General features: G+C 44.8%; 1 protein-coding gene across 1 annotated transcript; it reads right to left on the reverse strand.

Moving 5' to 3' along the window:
* Positions 1–17,812: 17,812 nt before the first annotated feature.
* LOC142414491 (uncharacterized) lies at positions 17,813–18,789 on the reverse strand. Its single transcript, XM_075511788.1, has 2 exons — positions 18,508–18,789; positions 17,813–18,467 (listed from the first exon to the last, which is right to left on the reverse strand). Exons 1-2 carry the CDS (start codon positions 18,783–18,785, stop codon positions 18,074–18,076), a joined length of 672 nt encoding a protein of 223 aa, XP_075367903.1. The 5' UTR covers positions 18,786–18,789; the 3' UTR covers positions 17,813–18,073.
* Positions 18,790–19,146: the final 357 nt, after the last annotated feature.

Consider the following 19,146-nt stretch of genomic DNA (forward strand, 5'->3'; position numbering starts at 1 on the left):
TAGGAGGGGAAGGGTCCCTCCTCCCCAGCTCCAGCTTCCAGAGGGGAATGGCCTTCCTCAGTTCCTCGCTGATTTTCAGCAGTGTGGTGGGTTCTTTCATTATTGCCTGGAGCCCTTTTCTAGTTTTATCCACTCTTCCTCCCAAGCCTTTTCTTTAGATGCCTGCACAATCCTGATAAAACAGCATCACACGAAAAGAACTTTTCTCAGGACAAGAGAGGAATCTTTTAAGAGGTTTTTCTTTTCAACGCGTATGTGAAATTTTTCAGAAATTGCAGGCTGATTTTACAGCAGAATTGTGGCACGCTACTTGCGGCACACATTACTGTGCAGAACCGCAGGGGTTCAAAGCGGAAATCAGCTGCGGCAGCATTTGCGGGTTTGTAAAGGACAGAGAGAGGAGGGATGCAGAGAGGGAGGAAGACAAAAGAGCAGAAGGAGGACCCAGGCCAGGAGATGCTGCATCTCCTGCACATCCCTTCTGGGAGCAATCAGCAATTCAATTAGACCATCAGCTCCTCAAGCGAGGGGAGCTCCGCACACATGCCCTCGCCTCAGATACCGCTGCCTACACGGACTGGGAAATGCGCGCAATACGCACACGGTCGCCTCTTGTGCTCTGCCGTATGTATGGCATACTGTTCCTTCCTCGACTTTCACTGTCAATCAGCTTGTATTTTGATGCATGAGACTTAATTACCTTTGTTATTACTTTACGTTGTGTAGCTACAAAATTTATTAGAGGCCATAAAATTATCTGAGCCCTTTCCTAAATCCCGCCACAACGTCTGACTTGATAACACTGTGGCAGGCATGGAAAGAGGCATCGCTTTAAATTTTTTCTAAGTTGACTGTACATGAAGTGGAAGTGCTTCCTTGTTACGAAGCAAGGTAAAATGAGGCTCTTTGCAACTGCCTTGGTCATGTCTTTCAACACCAGAGAAAGAAGAAGAGTGCATTAGCTTAGTGCTCAGAAACGACACGTGCAAGTCCCAGCTTAGGCACCTTGCTGGATCTACCCCCGTGCCAGGCCCCCGGCCCCTCCGCTGCCCACGCCACTCAGAAATAACGGCTGGAGCGGAGTTGGGAAAGAAGCGGGGGTTTTCCATCCGCAGAGGGAAATGGTCCATTTTGCATTTTCTTTGGTTTCATAAAAGGAGGAGGCGTGAAGGAAACCCGCCGCTGGCACGGCACCAAGTGTCTGCAGCCAGCGAAAAGCAGCTTTCACCAGCAAAAGGGAAAAGAGGAGAAAACAATACTTGTTGGGCACAGGAGAGAGGGAGCTGAAGGTCAGAGGCTAAATTCCACTTGCAACATGCAACATATTTTCGTGGGCTGAATCAATACCCTGACGATCAGCAAGACTTCAGCTTGGGAGGGGGCATTTGACCGCAGAACAAGCAAGCTCATGTAGGTGTGGAAGAGAAAGTAGTTGGAAATGTAAGGAGCAATTAGCTGATGAGTAATGAGAAATGCAGCACATTGCCTCACTTTCAGCTGGTTCTTAGTTTTTGTTGTCCTGCTCGGAGAAAAGCAGCTTCTCAGTGTTTTTTCTTTGTTTGGCCAGGCACGTGGGAAGGAGAGCAGGGTGTGATGAAGTGGAAGCCAATAAAAGGGTTTGTTTATTGCATTTTTTGTGATAATGTTTTGCTTATTGTTTAGGAGAAGTTTTTTGGGTTTATTTTTAAATCACAGATGAGTCAGAAAGGAGGAATTGTTAGCAAGAAACCACAGACACCAAAATCCTTGGTACTTCCAAGACGTCTCCCATGCAAAGGCTGTAAAACCTCTCCCTCACACTAACTGATAAACATCACCTATTTTATAAATACTGAGGCACATAAAGATTAAGAGACTTCCCAAATGTTTGGCAGTGGCAAAACTAACAGTATGCCATAGACATCAAGTGCTTCTCTACACAAATGTGATAACATTTACTTCCTAAACAAATTAAATCTGATATTTAAAAAGAAAAAATACAACAAACCCACAACTTTTCCTGCCCTCAATTTAACGTTTCCCTACAAACACATTTCAAGAAAAATAACACTTGGTATGTACTTAACAGCACTGTAAGTCATGAACCAAATCCACCTCCAATATTCATCAGCTGATGCACCTGAAGACCTCCCATCCAACAGTTCCATGCCGTATAAAATTTGTATCTTTGTGTTTCCTTAGAAAAACATAGAAAAGGAAGAAAAAGGTCGACCAAGTGTGCTGGGTTTGGCTGGGATAGTTTTGACTTCCTTCATAGTCGCTAGTACGGGGCTGTGGTTTGGATTTGTGACCAAAGCAGTGTTGATAACCCAGGGATGGTTTCGTCCCTGCTGAGCAGTGCTCACACAGCCTCAAGGCCTTTTCTGCTCCTCACCCCCCGCCACCAGCGAGCAGGCTGGGGACACAAGGAGCTGGGAGGGGACACGGCTGGGACAGCTGACCCCAACCGACCAAAGGGCTATTCCAGACCGTATAGCATTGTGCTCAGCATATAAAGCTGGTCGAAAGAAGGAGGAAGGGGGGACATTGGGAGTGATGGCGTTCGTCTTCTCAAGCCACCGTTCCGCGTGACGGAGCCCTGCTTTCCTGGGGATGGCTGAACAGCTGCCTGCCCATGGGAAGGAGTGAAGGAATTCCTTCTTTTGCTTTCCCTATTAAACTGTCTTTATCTCAGCCCACGAGTTTTCTCACTTTTACTCTTCCGATTCTCTCCCCCCTCCCACTGGGGGGGAGCAAGCGAGCGGCTGGGTGGGGCTTGGTTGCTGGCTGGGGTTAAACCACACCACCAAGGGAAATAGCAATTATGAAAAAAAAGTTACACAAAACAATGTGGATCCAGTAATGCTAAAATTGACTTACATTTTTAATAGATCTGGGTATCTCGCAACATATTTGAAAGCATCTGACCTTGTGAACTGGCACAAGAACAAGTCGTTGTTGTTATTCTGTTGCATATTTAAGGCAAGATCACAACCATCTCTTCTATATGTGGTCAAATATAAGGACCAAAGTGTTCCTTCTAAAAATCAATTTTAGCTGAGCTATTTTGTTAGTAAATGTCATACTCCCAGTACGGAACAAATTGCATCAAGTGATAGGTGATTTGCATTAACAGGAAATAACCCACAGAGAATGTGTGCGTTCGTAGGTGGGTGCAGGGGGATGGAGAAGGCTCGCTAGTCTAGTTTTGCCTTGAAACTTTTGCAAAAGCAAACCCACAATATTTCCCTAGCCCAGCCATACCTCCGCTGTTAGAGGAGGACTCCTGCCTTCCTGCGGTGGGCAGCCCGCGTTCAGGCTCCCAGACAGCATTTGACAAAGTTCCACATCAGAGATTAAGGTCTTTGTACAGAGATTGAGGTCTAAAGAAAGAAAGGAAGCGGAATAGACATAAATGTAACATAAAATGGATTGACATCGGCTAAAGGGCAGATGGGGGAGGGAGGCATAGTCATAAATAAAAACTTTTCTTTAGGGGAGAAGTAACTAGAAAGACGTTATTGGATGGGCATGAGGAGTCTCACGGTGCATCACATAAGCAGAAAAAGATAAGAAAAGTAAATATAAATTGATAGTAACTCTATTGAAATCTACAGTTGTTAAATCACTGCGAGACTGATGGAATGTCAGTTGGATCTTCTTTTCTGCAAATTAACTCAACAGGAAATAGTCATCAATACAGTATGTCACATAAAAAAATGATGCAGCTGCTCGTAGAAGGTTATTTGTTAGGCTGGTTTGAATCTTTACACAAAACCAAGAGGTGAAACGTACCTGGTCCAGAGAACTTTGGCTTGTAAGAATAATCAGGCTTGTAAGCCTTGGCAGACACGAGTCTCACTAAACTTCTGAGCTACAGGAGAAGCTAGTGCAGGGCAGGACTCAGCAGAGGTCCCTAGCAGCCTGATGGATCTGCCTCCAACAGCTCAGCCCCGGAGATGTGCCAGGGGAGCCTCACCTGCCAGGCACTCGTGCTGGGCTTCATCTCTCCGAGCTTTAGCTAGCTAGTAGGTGTAAACAGTCATTTATGTTCCTCCCATAAAAAAAGAAAGACTGCCTTATGTTTATCTCAAGATATTTGAGGGGCATAGCATGGTCTCCATTATCTGTGGAAGAAGACTTGATGACTAGCTTAGACCAAGAAGCTCTTGTCAGGGGTATTTAAGGTCAGATGAGATGAATCTCATTGATTGCCTGCCTCAAATAGAGGGTGATGCTGTTCTGCATGCACTGAGGCTCTGGTGATGATGCTGCTTTAGCCACAGGCTTTCCCCCAGGAGAGCGCCTTGCTTCCCACCAAGGCAGAGGGACAACAGCCCAGGGCAGCCCAGCCCTCCTGGAAACCCCTCCTCCCTTACAGATGCATTTCAGGCTCTTGGTGTTGCTGGCACCCTTTCGACATCTGCTATTTCCTTTCAGCTTCACAGAAAACTGAGGGACATATTTGTATTTCTGGGCCTTCTGGCTGATTTTCAAAACAGGTACCTGTGGTGGGCTGGTGCAGCGCCCAGTGAAAGGCTGAAGGCTCCTGGCCAACAACAGGCACCCGGCTGCTGCTGACCTCATTGGTGAAAACGGGATAATGAAGTGATGCTAGCAGATTTATCTCCCCCCTCAGTAAGGTTAAAAACAAACAAATATTTTAAGGTTTGTGAGCTTAAAAAATACAGAATAAAGTTTATTCCAGAGTGAAGATAAGCACAATGTAGTGACCTGCTGTGAATGTAAAAACTTACGTATAGAAGTAGCACACAAGTTTGAACTTCTCTGGAAGTGCTTTATTTATTTTGCACTGTTTTCTGGGATAGCATGCTGAAATTGTAACTAAACACATGATTACAGAATAATTTAGCTCTATCCAGCATATTAAATCTGATCAGGATTTTTAAATGCTTGTACAAGAACAACGTGATCTGTGCAGTGCGTTCTGTGCATGCAATTTGGTTTCGAGGGCTTCTTCTCCTAAAAGGTGCTTCTGCAGAAAGCACTGCATTAAATCTATTTGCTTTATTTTGCAACCTAAAATAATTCTGAAGTGTCAAATATGCTTTTTTTTTAAGTAAGCAACACTTTTAAACATGACCGGTCCCTTAAATATACTGCAGATCATTCTAATGAAGACGTGAATCTCCCACCACTGCAAAAAGAGCAACAAAGACTTCAATCCTGGAACAGGCGAGTTTCTTACCTTTATGAATATTTCCATTATACTCATGATATCAAAACTACGCTACTTTGCAGATTCTGAGTTTTAGAAAATTATTCCCTTGAAAGATTATTTTCGTTTTCCTGTTCTTGTTCTAGCAATTCATGAATTGCCTTCGGAGGAGGGTCTGTGATTTTATGCAAGTTAAGCTAGTACAAATTATAAGCTTTTATTAGTATCCCAAACAGACACATTACAGCATATACACACGCATACTTATAGATACATATAAATGAGTGTCTGCATATATATAATCGTACACATGTTGAGAAAGGTGATCTATCTTCTTTGTTAATCTTCTTTAAAATTGTTAGATAAATATGAAATTAGATAAATGAATACAATTATTTCACTAACATACAGACATGAGTTGTATCAATTATGCACAAATATATCATCTGTAAATACTGAAAGAGAAATATTTCCATCTAATTTGGCAAATGTTTGACAAAGCTTGAAAAAAGGATTATTTCCTTAAAACATTTTAAAAATAAATGTTTTATTTTTAAATATAAATAAATAAAACCCCTTTACTTATATCAAGTGTTAACAAACATCCACTCAGTCTGAATATTTAGAAGGATGCTATGAATGGATAAAAATAAGGAGAAAGAACCATCCGTGAAAAATATCTTCTCCTTTCACAAATCCCAGTGGTGACTGCACGAGGAGTTTTGCCTATAGCAGAGAGGGAAAGTGAATTACACGTCATCAGAGCTGTGGCTGTTCAGACCCAGACACCCCACTAATACTGCGTTTAACAGATCGTATTAAAGCTTGGCAAGCCCACCAGGTTTTAACGTTATCAGGTCAAGCATGCCCCCACTTCTGCCCATGAAACCTATAATAAAAATAATACTTTGCACTTCTGTGGAGTCTTTCATCTACAGATCTCAAGGTACTTTACAGATACTGAATAATTAAGCCTTGAACTATTCCCTGAGTTGGGTGACGAAAATGGATAACTGCACCACGCACAGCAGCATTACCAGTTTCGGACAGAAGCCAAGAGTTATTTCATCCTCAGCTGAAAACAGGGGAGGTTTGCACAGGCTGGATGCTGTTGCCCAGTCTGGGAGTATCACCCCCATGTCTTCAGAAAGCCTGCAGAGATGACGTTAGTCTCAGGCATACATTCACCTCCGTATTTCCTGCTGCATCCTGGGGTATGTGGGGTAGTTTGGGTGGAGTCAAGCACCGTTATCAAAAATAACCAACAAACCAACCCAAAAACCCAGTTGTCTCTGCAGGTGCCCAGACACGAGCACAGCTAAGCATGGTGAGCAATCAACAGGAGCAGCAGCAGGTTAGGAAAATAAATATCTGCGGTACATGAAGAGCTGTACAGCCTGCAGCACCCACCCGGCGGTTTTCAGTTTTCAGGAACTGAGAGCTCCTTGGCTCCAGCACTCCGACCTCACTGTGTGTCGGAGGTGTAGTAATACCTGTAGTATTGCCCCAGCTCGGATGGTCTCTGTGCTGCCCAAGCTCCAATTCGGAGCAAGCAAAGGGTGAAGCGGAGTCCTTCAGGGAGAGCACCCGATGAGCGCGGTGGATGGTGCCCTGCAGGGGACCACGCACAGTGCAGAGGGGTCTCCCACCGGGCTGTCCCCCCACCCCAGAACTGGCTGCTCCCGAGTGCCCAGGGGAGCAGCGCAAGGGAAACTACAAAACACGTGTTGCATTCATGGTGGCGGGTTTAATTTTTTGAAAGTCGTACCTGACAGTTTGGAGGTTCGGTGAAATGGAAGATCAACACACGTGTCCCAGGCAGCAGGCAAAGTAGAAAACATAGTACCTCCACGTTGTTTCTGGTTTTGCTTTAAAAAGAAAAAGGATGGGTGAATTGTTATGTGACAGGGCAACTTCCAAAATACCTGGTGATGTAGAATTGTGTTTCAGTGCCCCGACATACAAGATGGAGTGGGCATAAAGCAATTGCAGGAATTTGTGTATACTTTGCTGTCTTTCACAGCTGCATTTGGAGGGGCGTAACTTACCATAACTCTACTGAAATCAAGAAAGCTTTAAGAACTAAGGGACTCAGTGTTCTTTATTTATGCTCAATCAGTATTCTCCAAATATCATTATTTCAAATCAGGAACCACGTGTGAGCGAACAAGCTGGGCTGCCTGAAACACAGGCGAAGCGCAGTACGAATTCTCAGGTTAGGCACAGAGCATACTTTCACTCCTGCTCTGGCATCTGGCATAAAGTGTCTAAGAGACCCTCTGGGCCCTCACATTCATTCAAAAACATCCCTTTGATTTTTAATCTAACTGACGGCGCATTTGATAGCAGCCCTGCTACCTCTCTGTTTCCTCAGGAGTCTCAAAATTTAAACAAAAAGTAAGACTTCTCAGTTCATGAATTTTTGAAAAAGACCCTTGCATATGTCAACAGGCCCACACTGACATCAACAACAGTACATGGCAGTCACTGCTGGTTTAATACAGTAATGCTCTCCAAAGTATTTGCTTAATCTTTTACTGATGTTTAAAGGTACGTGGCTTACATTAAAAGCATATTTTACACTTTACCGGGAAGACTCAGAGCTGCGTATTTTTGAGCAGTTCCATGGTTGTCGTCCTTATGCGTTTATATCAACACCAAAAGGAAGACCAGGGAAAACGTTGCTGCTGAATGGGGCAGGGCATCTGGTGACAAAGGACATGGAAGAGGCTGAGGCAGCTGATGTCCTCTTCACCTCAGTCTTAAAAGACTCAGTAAGACTTGCCTTCAGCAACCCAAAGTCCCCAAGACTAGTGAGAAAGTTCAGCACAAGACTTACCCTTGGGGGAGGAGCACCCGGTTAGGGAACATTTGCACAAACCAACCAGACACGAGTCCGTGGACCCTGGTGGGATGCACCCACAAGTGCTGAAGGAGCTGGCCAAAATCCTCAAAAGACCACCCTTGATAACCTTTGAAAGACCTCAGTGATCAGGGGATGCTTCTGAAACTGGAAGAAAGCAAATGTCACTCCTATCTTCAAGAAGGAAAATCTGGAGAACCACAGGCTGGTTGGCCTCACCTTAATCTCTGGGAAGGTGATTGAGCAAATAATCCTGGAAACCATTTCCAGACATGTGAAAGAATAGTCACCATGGATTTATGTAGAAGAAATCATGCCTGACCAACATGACAGACTTCTACAATGAGATGACTGGCTTGGTGAACAAAGGGAGAGGAATGGATAGTGCTTATCTTGGCTCCTACAAAATTCTCATTGACAAAGAGACGGAGTAAGGACTACGTAAGTGACAGTGATGTGGACTGAGGACTGGCTGAACAGCGGGGCTCAGATGGTTGTGATCAGCAGCGCAAAGTCCAGCTGGAGGCCAGTCACCAGAAAGGTGTCCCCAGGGGCAATACTGGAGCCAACACTGTTTGACATCTCCATCAACAACGTCAATATTGGGGCAGATGCACCCGCAGCAGATTTGGAGATGACACAAAGCAGGGAGGAGTGGCTGACACACCAGAGGGTCATGCTGCCATCCAGAGGGACCTGGACAAGATGGAGAAATGGGCTGACAAGAACCTCATGAAGTTCAAAAAAGGGAAATGCAAAGTCCTGCCCCTGTGGAGGAACATCCCCAGGCATGCTGGGGGGCTGCCCAGCTGGAAAGCAGCTTTGCAGAGGAGGACCTGGGCGTCCTGGTGGACACCAAGTTGAACATGAGCCAGCAACGTGCCCTTGCCACAAAGAAGGCCACCAGCATCCTGGGCTGCATTAGGAGGAGTGTTGCCAACAGGTCGAGGGAGTTGATCCTTCCCCTCTACTCAACGCTGGTGAGGCCACCCTTGGAATATTGTGTCCAGTTCTGGGCTCCGCAGTGCAAGAGAGACATGGACACACTGGAGAGACTCCAGCGAAGCGCCATGAAGATGGGAGTGGAGCACCTCTCCTGTGAAGAAAGCCTGAGAGCTGCGACTGTTCAACCTGGACAAGAGAAGGCTCAAGGGGGTCTTATCAGTGTGTACAAATGCTTGATGCGAGGGAATAAAGAAGATGGAGCCAGGCTGCAAAAGCCAGGAGAGAATGAGAAGCAAGAGACACAAATTGAAATACAGGAAATTCCATTTAAACCTAAGGAAAACTTTTTACTGGGAGGGTGGTCAAACACTGGCACGGGTTGCCCAGGGAGGCTGTGAAGTCTCCATCCTTGGAGATATTCAAAACCTGACTGGACACAGCTAGACTGAAAGGCTAAATCCGACTCCCATGAATGACTATTTGGAAAGTTAAACCTTATTCTCTGCTTCCAGAGATATCAGGTATCAAGTACATCCTCGTACATCTCAGGTGACCATGCTCATGAGCACTCGGTGGCCCTTCAGATGGTGTTTTTTTCAGTGGCTGGTTTTAGCACAGTTCAGAATATATATTTCAAAAAAGAAGTCATACACAGAATAGGAAAATGAAAGTCTTACTGTCTCTAACAGTGAGCACCAGCCACTCCAGTTTACTACCAGTAACACCCTCATTGACAATCAAGAACTGCCGGGTACCATATACAAGTAAACAGTTATAACAAGACTAACAAAAGTTGGGTTGATCACGGTCTCAGGCTGGTGTAACTGGATGAAGGCATGGCTGCAGTTAGCCCGAAGTCACATTAGATGAAAAGCGAGAAAAATCTCAAGATTGCAACTGCCTTCTTGGAGTCATGGTGGAGAACTGGGTCCATACCTACCTGAATACCAAGTTTACCGCTGTTCATGTTAGATGTTGCATTGAAAGATTTCCCCTGGATTAGAAGCTTCTTAATAAGCAGAGCTATCTGCTTCCTTATGACAACCTCTCCTGCAGGAGGGTCTATCCAACCCTGGTAATAATATTTTAGACTAATAATCTAGATAGGGTTCAAAGCAGTCCAAGATGTACAAAAACACTAGTTCTATTCAGTTTTTTCCTACTATTCCTGCTATTCCTACTATTATTTACATTATATCTTTCTATATGTGCTTTCTTGACTTTGTATCTATCTCGTAGCACTTGAACTTAAAATTAAAGACATTATCATTTATCAGCAATACAGGGCGTGAGTGCTCCTCTACGGCCGTACCTCCCTGACTTCACCTGCAGGTCGGTGGCACCCATCAGACAGAATCAGCAGCTACCCTGGTGCACGCATGGCTGGGCGGTTGGATGCTGTCACTGTAGCAAAATGCCTCAGACGAGATCTGTAAATGTATTTCCCTCAGAACATGTTTATTTTAAACAATGAAGTTGTAACATAGGGAACTACATCTAAAATAGTATGTTTGCCTAATAAGAGGCATTTTTCTCTTGTAAAACCCTCTATTAAAGCCACTTTGCTTTGTTAACTTTCATAGCATGTATCCTCACTATAGCCTTCAACACCTGAAAAATTAGTGGAAGAATTTGACTGATTATAGAGGCTGTTTTCCTTGTTCCACTGCTTGTTCTAAAAGGGATACTCAGCAGAACTTGCATTTTTTTTTTCATTTTGTGCTGTCTGCATGAGTAATTACCTCCCTGATTTCTGAGATGCAATTGAGTAGCTTCCACATTAGAAAAATCCAAAGATTGATAGAGCCATCTCTCCTAAAGGATTAGTTTGCTGCTGTAATTCCACTGAGTAGGTCATTCAAATAGCAAAATGCTACAAAGTTTAATTTCTCCTGTTTGTAAAAGCCAGGTATTGATACCTATTTAAGAGAATCTGAAAAGGGCTGGTTAGCCTTTTGAGGGGGAAAGTGTTTTCACATTCCTGCTGCGGCTCCAGCAGGGCAGGGGGAGGAAGAAGACGCTTGCACTCCTGGAACGGATCAACGCAGGGGCTGGTGATGCGCGATGCAAGAGAAAAGACCAAAGAAAAGACGACGACTGCGCAAAGATTTTGAGAAATGGTGCACCCTTTTAGAAATGCACGAGCAAGTTTCTCCCGTGACTTAAGGGGCAAGTTAGTCGTCTTGGTGACTTTGGGACGCCAAGGGAAGCCGGGCAAGGCCCTTGAGTGCCAAGTGCCCGGCACGGCCCACGGAGGAGAGCGTTGCCCGTGGATGGGCATGGCAGCGCTCGGAGGAAGAGCGATTTCCAAGGTTTGCACTTACAGGTGCTCAGCCCCGCTCCACCCAGGACCGACAATTCGTGTGAAGTCACGACCAGGGGACGAAGGGCCATGTGTGTTTCGAGGCCAGGGCTAGCAATCTGGTATCACAAGGTGACACATATTCAAAGCACTTAACGTGTATGAGAAAAACACCATTAGCCTAGTTCTATACTTTCCAAATTATCTAATTTATACCTTGCATTTATATATCAGGTTCTTCAATTTATTGGAGATGTTCTAGGAAAGGTTTTGATAGCATTCAGTATTAAAATGCCTTTTCATAAAAATCCATTTTCCAAATATTTGAATAATGATACAAGACCTTTTGACAGAGTATTAAGGCAGAAATTCATCTAAACATCACAGGTATAACCATAAGTGGTGTAGACTGCAGCTATGATTCTGATAAATAATTGTGCCAACATCATTTTACCAGGAAAAATTTATTGACTTCCTCTTTCACTCTACTAAACAAAAAATAAACATATTTTAAAAAAACAACTAAAATTCTAAATAACAATTTTAATTAAGATACTAAAAACATGATAATCTCTTAAATTTACAAAGATATATTTTATGGTAATCCTGGGGAAAAAACTAACACAAAATATAAATAATAAATAACATTCTTCTGTTTTTCAAGTAAATAAATGTTTTACTTCTCTTGAACTGCTACAGCAGCCAGTCCTTGGGCTCATACAAAGTCTATTGCTCTGCCATGATCCATATCCCTGCTTGGTGTAAACTGAGCTCCACTGATGCCAAGAGAGGTTCAGCGATTTATATCAGCTAAGGATCTGGCAGTTAATTTAAAAGGCAAGAATAAATCTTGGGTCTGCTCTGAAGTCAGTTTAACTGAAATGCAAAAGATCCTTGCAAGTTAGGTGCACATTTAATTAATTGAAATTCAACCTCCCTAGACAAACCACAGATGCTCTACTTATTTAGCACAGCGTCTCCTAACCAGCTGCACTAATCTATTCAGTAATACTACCCTGTAGCTAAACATCTGGAGAAACCTAGGAAAGAGAATAATAAATACTTCTAAAATTCTACTAGGCAGACACCTGAAAGTGACTTTACAGAAAAAAGCTTTGGGTTTTTTTTTTTTTTTGGGGGGGGAGCAAGTATTTAAACCTCAGACACCCCTAGAGATAGGAAAATATTATAGCCGATATAGATGATGTCGGCCAGTATCTGTGCTGCTCTGGACACCTATGTTTTCACACCAGGACTGTGGAACAGAATTCAGACATTTTGCAAAAAATCAAGATCTTGTATAAAAATGGCACATACGGGGAAGAGGAATGGTTGCAAGAATAACGTAAATAACCCAGTTTAATGCCTCTTTTTCTGAGTAGAAACAATTTGTGACTATAATTCATTTTAACATCAGTCACCTAATCAGGTAAGCCATAGGAACAGCAAGGGACTAAATCTACTGAATTTCACCTGTGTACCTAATATTTATACTCAGTGAACGGCACGGAACTGCGACCAGAAGTTGAGCTCATGTTTCACAGGATTAGAGCTGAAGCTAAGAAGGCAGGTAGGAGAGGAAGAGTCTGTCTCGCAAGCTGCTTGTTTCCTAAACAGAAATACTAGATTTAAGGGGGGTTCTTTGAGAAATCCTTTTTTTTTTCCTCTGAACAAAGGAAAAAATCTCTTAAAAATGACTAATTTGGTAAAATTCTTTAAGGCGTCTTTATCACCATATTTGCTCATGTGATGTTGTTTAAAGTGACCGTTTATGACTGGTAAGCACGCCTTGCTAGCCACTGCTCTTTCTGGGAAATCTTCCTCGTTGAGCCGACAGTCCCAAGCAATATTTAAGTGATGTCACCGGTAAGTAAAGCAGAAAAATCGTTATTTTCATTTTTGCAGTTCCACTAGGGCAAAGTATGGGATTTCCTAAAACACAGAACTATTAAAGGACGTGTTTGAAGCTGGGGAGTGGGCACACAGTGTTTACTCAAGAAAGACAGTGAGAATTTTGCCTCATTCCCTGTTGCAGGACTGGATCCCAAATGGCACGGCTTGCCCAGGTCTCAGTTCAGCACCCGCGGCGTGTTAGGTGACCTGGTGGGGACCTTCCTAGGCTAAATAAAATGCATAGCGCATGTGTTCCACATGCCACTAGAAAAACTTCGGCATTTTATGAGAGGATAAATAGCCAAGAGACAGACCACAGTAAATTAAATAACCTCCTCCCTGCAATGTTAATTCAGGAACTTGCTATCTCAGCATCTGATATCATGACACCGATGATACTTGAGAGATTGGCAAGTGGTAGGAAGGCATCATTTAAAAAAGAAAAAGAGATGAAATCAGAAAACCTCTCTATCAATCTGCCAAGCTGTCAGAGACGCTTGTTCTGAAACAATTCCTCTCATTTCCAATAAATTATGTCAGAACTGGATAAAAGGCATAGACAGCGAGTCTGGAGACAGCCGCCTCCTCTCCTGAGCTTTGTTCAAACAATTTGGGGTAAATCTAACATCAGTGCCAGATGACAGTGAGTCTGGACACCGTTAATTTGGGAAGCCTGATGCAAGCAAACAGCTCGCGAGGAGGCAGCGCATCAGGACGACACGTCCGGTGGCACCGTCCCTTCCTCCTGCCCCAGGAAAAGTCTTCAGCTCTCGCCTGAAGGGAGAAGGGTTCTTCATTTTAAACTGATAGTATCTGATGAAAAGACAGTGTTTGTCAAAACAGAAATTAAACTCAAAATGTAAATTCAACGTTGATTATGTGTACCAATAAATACGTTACAGTACATCCCATGGAGGCCATTAAAATACAAAAACAAAGGATTATTAGGAAGTTAAAGAAATTAAGGAAAAATCTATCGATCACCTAACCTTAAAAATTTCAATAAGAGCAGCTTGATACACTCAATATTAACCACACAAACCATGCTTAGCAAAATATCAAAGGCCGTTTGGTGATGCCAGCAGGGAGCAAAGGTAGAGCGCTAACTACCTGAGGACTGCTGAAACTCAGGCAGACAATACAAGAGAAGCCAGGTATTAAAAAGCGTCAGAAAGGTATAACAAGATGTACGTGGGGATGACGTTGGTCAAACTCAAAGCACGCCAGCACTGCAGGCTGCTGCTTTACCCAGCCTTCACAGGCACGCGGAATCCAAAGAGCAGCTAGCGCAGCTCGGGGTGCTGGGGTGAGACGCCGCAAAGGTGGCTCACTGGCTTGCTCCAGACCATGTGGACAGGGACAAGACATTAACCACAGTCTTTCAAACATTTTTCTGGATATTCTTCAGGAAAAAAACCCCAACCTGCCGTCAGTCCTGCTCAAAAGATCTCAGGCAACCCCAGGAAAAAGCATTGTGAGCTGATCTTCACTGTCTGCTGCGTTGGACTGGAACTCAAAGAACATTGCACTGACCCAATCCCGGAATGAAAAGGCAGCCAACATGTACTAAACCTGTTACAGCGGACATGTCAGCACGAAACGCATGGGTAGGAGGAGGCCACACTGAGTGGTAGTTTAACAAGTGCACATTATTATTTACTATATCATAGAACAACTGCAAGGAAAGGAACCGTGATGTAGTGACAATTTACACAGAAAAGTAAAACTCCTTTCTCCCAGGTCAGGGAGGAAAAACCTCTAGAATAGCTAAACCTTGTTTGCAGCAGGTAATTAAACAGATGTTTACACAGGAATAACTGAACTGCTCTTTAGTCCCCACCAGTAACAACACAGGAGTGCTAAAAAATACCACTGTTTTCTCTCACGTATCCAGAGAGCATCACCCATACCTAAACCATTCCTAAACCATTCCTGGCAATGTCAGTCCTGAACGCCTCCAGCAATGAGTCCCGTACACCCCACGTGCTGAACCTATGTCCATCCTTGCCTGGTGTTACTGTCTGGAAACCCCTAGTACCTCATGCAGCTCTCCCTTGCTACAATACAATTGTGCCATTTCCCGTCCAAGTGAATGTGCAGAGCAGATCATCCTACCCCTTCCGGCAGCAGTCTTTCTATATATCTGAGGACTGTTGATATCCTTTCCTTTAGTATCCTGTAGAACAAGCAATGCCTCATCTCTCAACACTTCTCCATGGGTCACGTTTGCTGCATTTCTCATCACACGTTTTGCTTTTCTCTCCAGCAGTTCCTAACTCTTGAAACAGGCTGCCCAAAGTAGGCTACTCTACCCCAGCTGGGGTCTTACCCTTCGTGAGCAAATGATACTCCACGTCTTTAAGGTTATTCTCCTGTTTGTACGGTCCTGTGTGAGGCTGGTCTTTCTCAGAGTAACACAACACTGTTGACTAAGGTTCAGTTTGAAAACCACTGCAGCACAGTCTATCATTCATAAACACTATAAACTACTATAATCTGCATCATCCTTGGAAAACCTATGGAATACAAACCAATGGCTACGGTTCTAGAGCACATACTGAAACAGCAGAGCATCCACATCGTCTGCTAAACATCAGAAACCATCGCTACCTAGGATGATAATTTCAGCGCATCAGCAAGGCTGAGGGGCTGTTCCTCCCTCCAACTGACGTCCCTGGGAAAACTTTCTGCTCCCCTCTCCTATCCAGCCACTTTCTTGCCTCTTTAGCCGATGGTAGCTTTGGGCAGGAAGACTTTCTTATGTATTAGTGAGTGCCTAGCACAATAAATAATGTATTATATTGTAATGTAGGTAATAATTCATACTCTTCTCACTTTATTGTTTCATTTTAAAAAGATGCTCCCTCAGTATCTCTTCAGCCTCCATTCATTAGATTCTCCTTCTGTGGATTCTCATCTTCTTGCAAGTTTCATGCTTCCAAAATTCAGTATATTCCATTAGTTTCCTAAATTCAAATGTACAGCAAAATTTACCCGAATGCAGGAGTGCGTTCCTCCTGTCCTATCTCCAGATCTCTTCCTCTGGTCACTTCAAGCAGGGAAGAGTTCCCAATACTCCTGTTACTTAACAGATTTTTTTGTGGCATTCCAATTAGTTCCATTGTTCATCTTAATGAAGAAAAAACTACCACTTGAATCCCGTTAAAATCAGTGAAACATTTGTGCTAGTTTAATAATTGCTACAGGGAAGTTTTTTCTGTATTTATATTAGAAGCATTTAAGATGTTTAGACAGAGTTGTTCACAGACACACATTGCGATAGAGCCCCTATGGTGTCAACCATAGATAAAAAAACACCCACAGCACACATAGCATGAGACTAACCTACGTAAGTAAATATAAAACCTGTTTGGCATTATCTGGAATACATAAAAGAATATAATTGGCTAGATATCTGTTTCTGAATCTGCAACTCATTCTCTGTAACATGGGTTAAGCAGCAGTTGTTTAAAGGTGACGGGAAAGCATAATTGAAAATTGAGCTAATCAGAGATTTCTGTGCTGAATTACCTCCGTAGCAAGCTGCAAGGGTGGGAGGAAGAGGGAAGACAAAGCAAAGAGGATTGCTCGCTCGCTCTCAACATGGCAATGTTCCCTTCCCCTTCTCTGAGAGTCTCCCAAAAGACAACAGAGAAATACCAAGAAAACATATATTGTAAATGATCAGCCAAAATAGATCTTTGAGATGATTAAAATAAAACTAAAAACTGTCACGTATTTGTTTTATGCGACCACATTTCTAAATACCAACTATCACTGTCCTTAGTTATTTTTCATAAGATGATAGGATACTAAAAACTATTCCCAACTTGTATATAACTAAAATTCCCTTCTTCCTAGCTTTCAAATTGTTTTACATTTCTTTGTTTCGGGATGCAGCTCCAGGATGAGGACTGGAAAGAGAAGTGGCTAACTCTGCAAGACACCCTGTTTTAATTTCATTCATGGCCCCACTGTACACTAAACACATCAGAAGCATCCCTCGGTCTCCCGAGATCTCCGGGACACATGTGCGTACCCAAGAGGTTCAGATAATAATTAGCATTGTTACATCCTTCCTAATTATCTAATCCTTACAGAGCGTGTAGGCGTTTCCAAGGCCCTGCCTGTTCGTGTTCTCCTTGACTTCACGACCATATACTCCTTTTTCAATCAAAACAGCTGGCTGGGGACCAGCAACTCAGGGAACACGGGCCCGTGAGAGGTTTGCAGAGGACAAGGAGGTTTGTACGGTCGCTGAATGGCCAGGGAAGCCGGGCACAGCCCAACTGTTGGGATAGCTGGATACCGGCTGAGTTTCCAACAGGGAGGAGGAAATAGAAATTACGGCCAGTTGGATTAGCTGCTTGGCCAGAGAAACCTGGAGCTAATGCTGGCACCCGCTCACTCAATGTCCCTGCTGCTATCTGCCCCTTCGCTCCGACGCAGACAGGAGCAGAAGCCACGGGACAGTGTTTACCAGGAGCCATAGCAACTTCCATTGGCCGCAGTCACAGACGGCTCCGCTACCTGACTGAAGGGTTGGATGTGCGATATTTCGTCTGGCCTATGCAAATATTTCCAGAGCATCCCGCATGCACGTGGTGGGCTGACCCTGGCTGGACGCCCGGTGCCCACCAAAGCCGCTCTGTCACTCCCCTCCTCAGCCGGACTGGGGAGAGAAGATACAACGAAAGGCTCGTGGGTCGGGATAAGGACAGGGCGATCACTCAGCAATTACTGTCAAAATTACTGGCAAAACAGACTTGACTTGGGGAAATTAGTTTAATTTATTACCAATCAAATCAGAGTAGGATAATGAGAGAATAAAAACTAAATCTTGAAACACCTCCTCCCCACCCCTCCCTTCTTCCCGGGCTCAACTTCACTCCCATTTCTCCACCTCCTCCCCTCAGCGGTGCAGGGGTTTGGGAATGGGGGCTGCGGTCAGTTCATCACTGCTGGTCTCTGCCGCTCCTTCCTCCTCAGGGGAGGACTCCTCACACTCTTCCCTGCTCCAGCCTGGGGTCCCTCCCACGGGAGAGAGTCCTCCACGAACTGCTCCAGCGTGGGTCCTTCCCATGGGCTGCAGTTCTTCACCAACCGCTCCAGCGTGGGTCTCTTCCATGGGGTGCAGTCCTTCAGGAACAGACTGCTCCAGCGTGGGTCCCTTCCACGTGGGGTCCAAGCCCTGGCAGCAAACCTGCTCCAGCGTCAGCTCCTCTCTCCACAGGGCCACAGGTCCTGCCAGGAGCCTGCTCCACCACGGGCTCTCCACAGGGTCACAGGCTCCTTCGGGCATCCACCTGCTCCAGCGTGGGGTCCTCCATGGGCTGCAGTGGATACCTGCTCCGGCGTGGACCTCCATGGGCTGCAGTGGAGATCTGCTCCACCGTGGACCTCCACGGGCTGCAGTGGAGATCTGCTCCACCGTGGACCTCCATGGGCTGCAGTGGATATCTGCTCCACCGTGGACCTCCATGGGCTGCAGTGGATATCTGCTCCACCATGGACCTCCACGGGCTGCAGTGGATATCTGCTCCACCGTGGACCTCCATGGGCTGCAGTGGATATCTGCTCCACCGTGGACCTCCACAGGCTGCAGGGACAGCCTGCCTCACCATGTTCTGCACCGTGGCTGCAGGGGCTCTCTGCTCCGGCGCCTGGAGCACCTCCTTCCCTCCTTCTCCACTGACCTTGGGGCCTGCAGGGTCGTTCCTCTCACATGTTCTCACTCCTCTCTCCAGCTGCAGTTGTGCAGGGTTTTTTCCCCTTCTTAAACACGTTATCCCAGAGGTGCTACCACCGTCGCTGATGGGCTCGGCCTTGGCCAGTGGCCGGTCCGTCTTGGAGCTGGCTGGCACTGGCTCTATCAGACATGGGGGAAGCTTCTAGCAGCTTCTCACAGAAGCCACCCCTGTAGCCCCCCGCTACCAAAACCTTGCCATGCAAACCCAATATAGTGTATAAGTGTCTCATCAAATG

Source organism: Mycteria americana, chromosome 9, assembly GCF_035582795.1.
Source record: "Mycteria americana isolate JAX WOST 10 ecotype Jacksonville Zoo and Gardens chromosome 9, USCA_MyAme_1.0, whole genome shotgun sequence".
NCBI lineage: Eukaryota > Metazoa > Chordata > Aves > Ciconiiformes > Ciconiidae > Mycteria > Mycteria americana.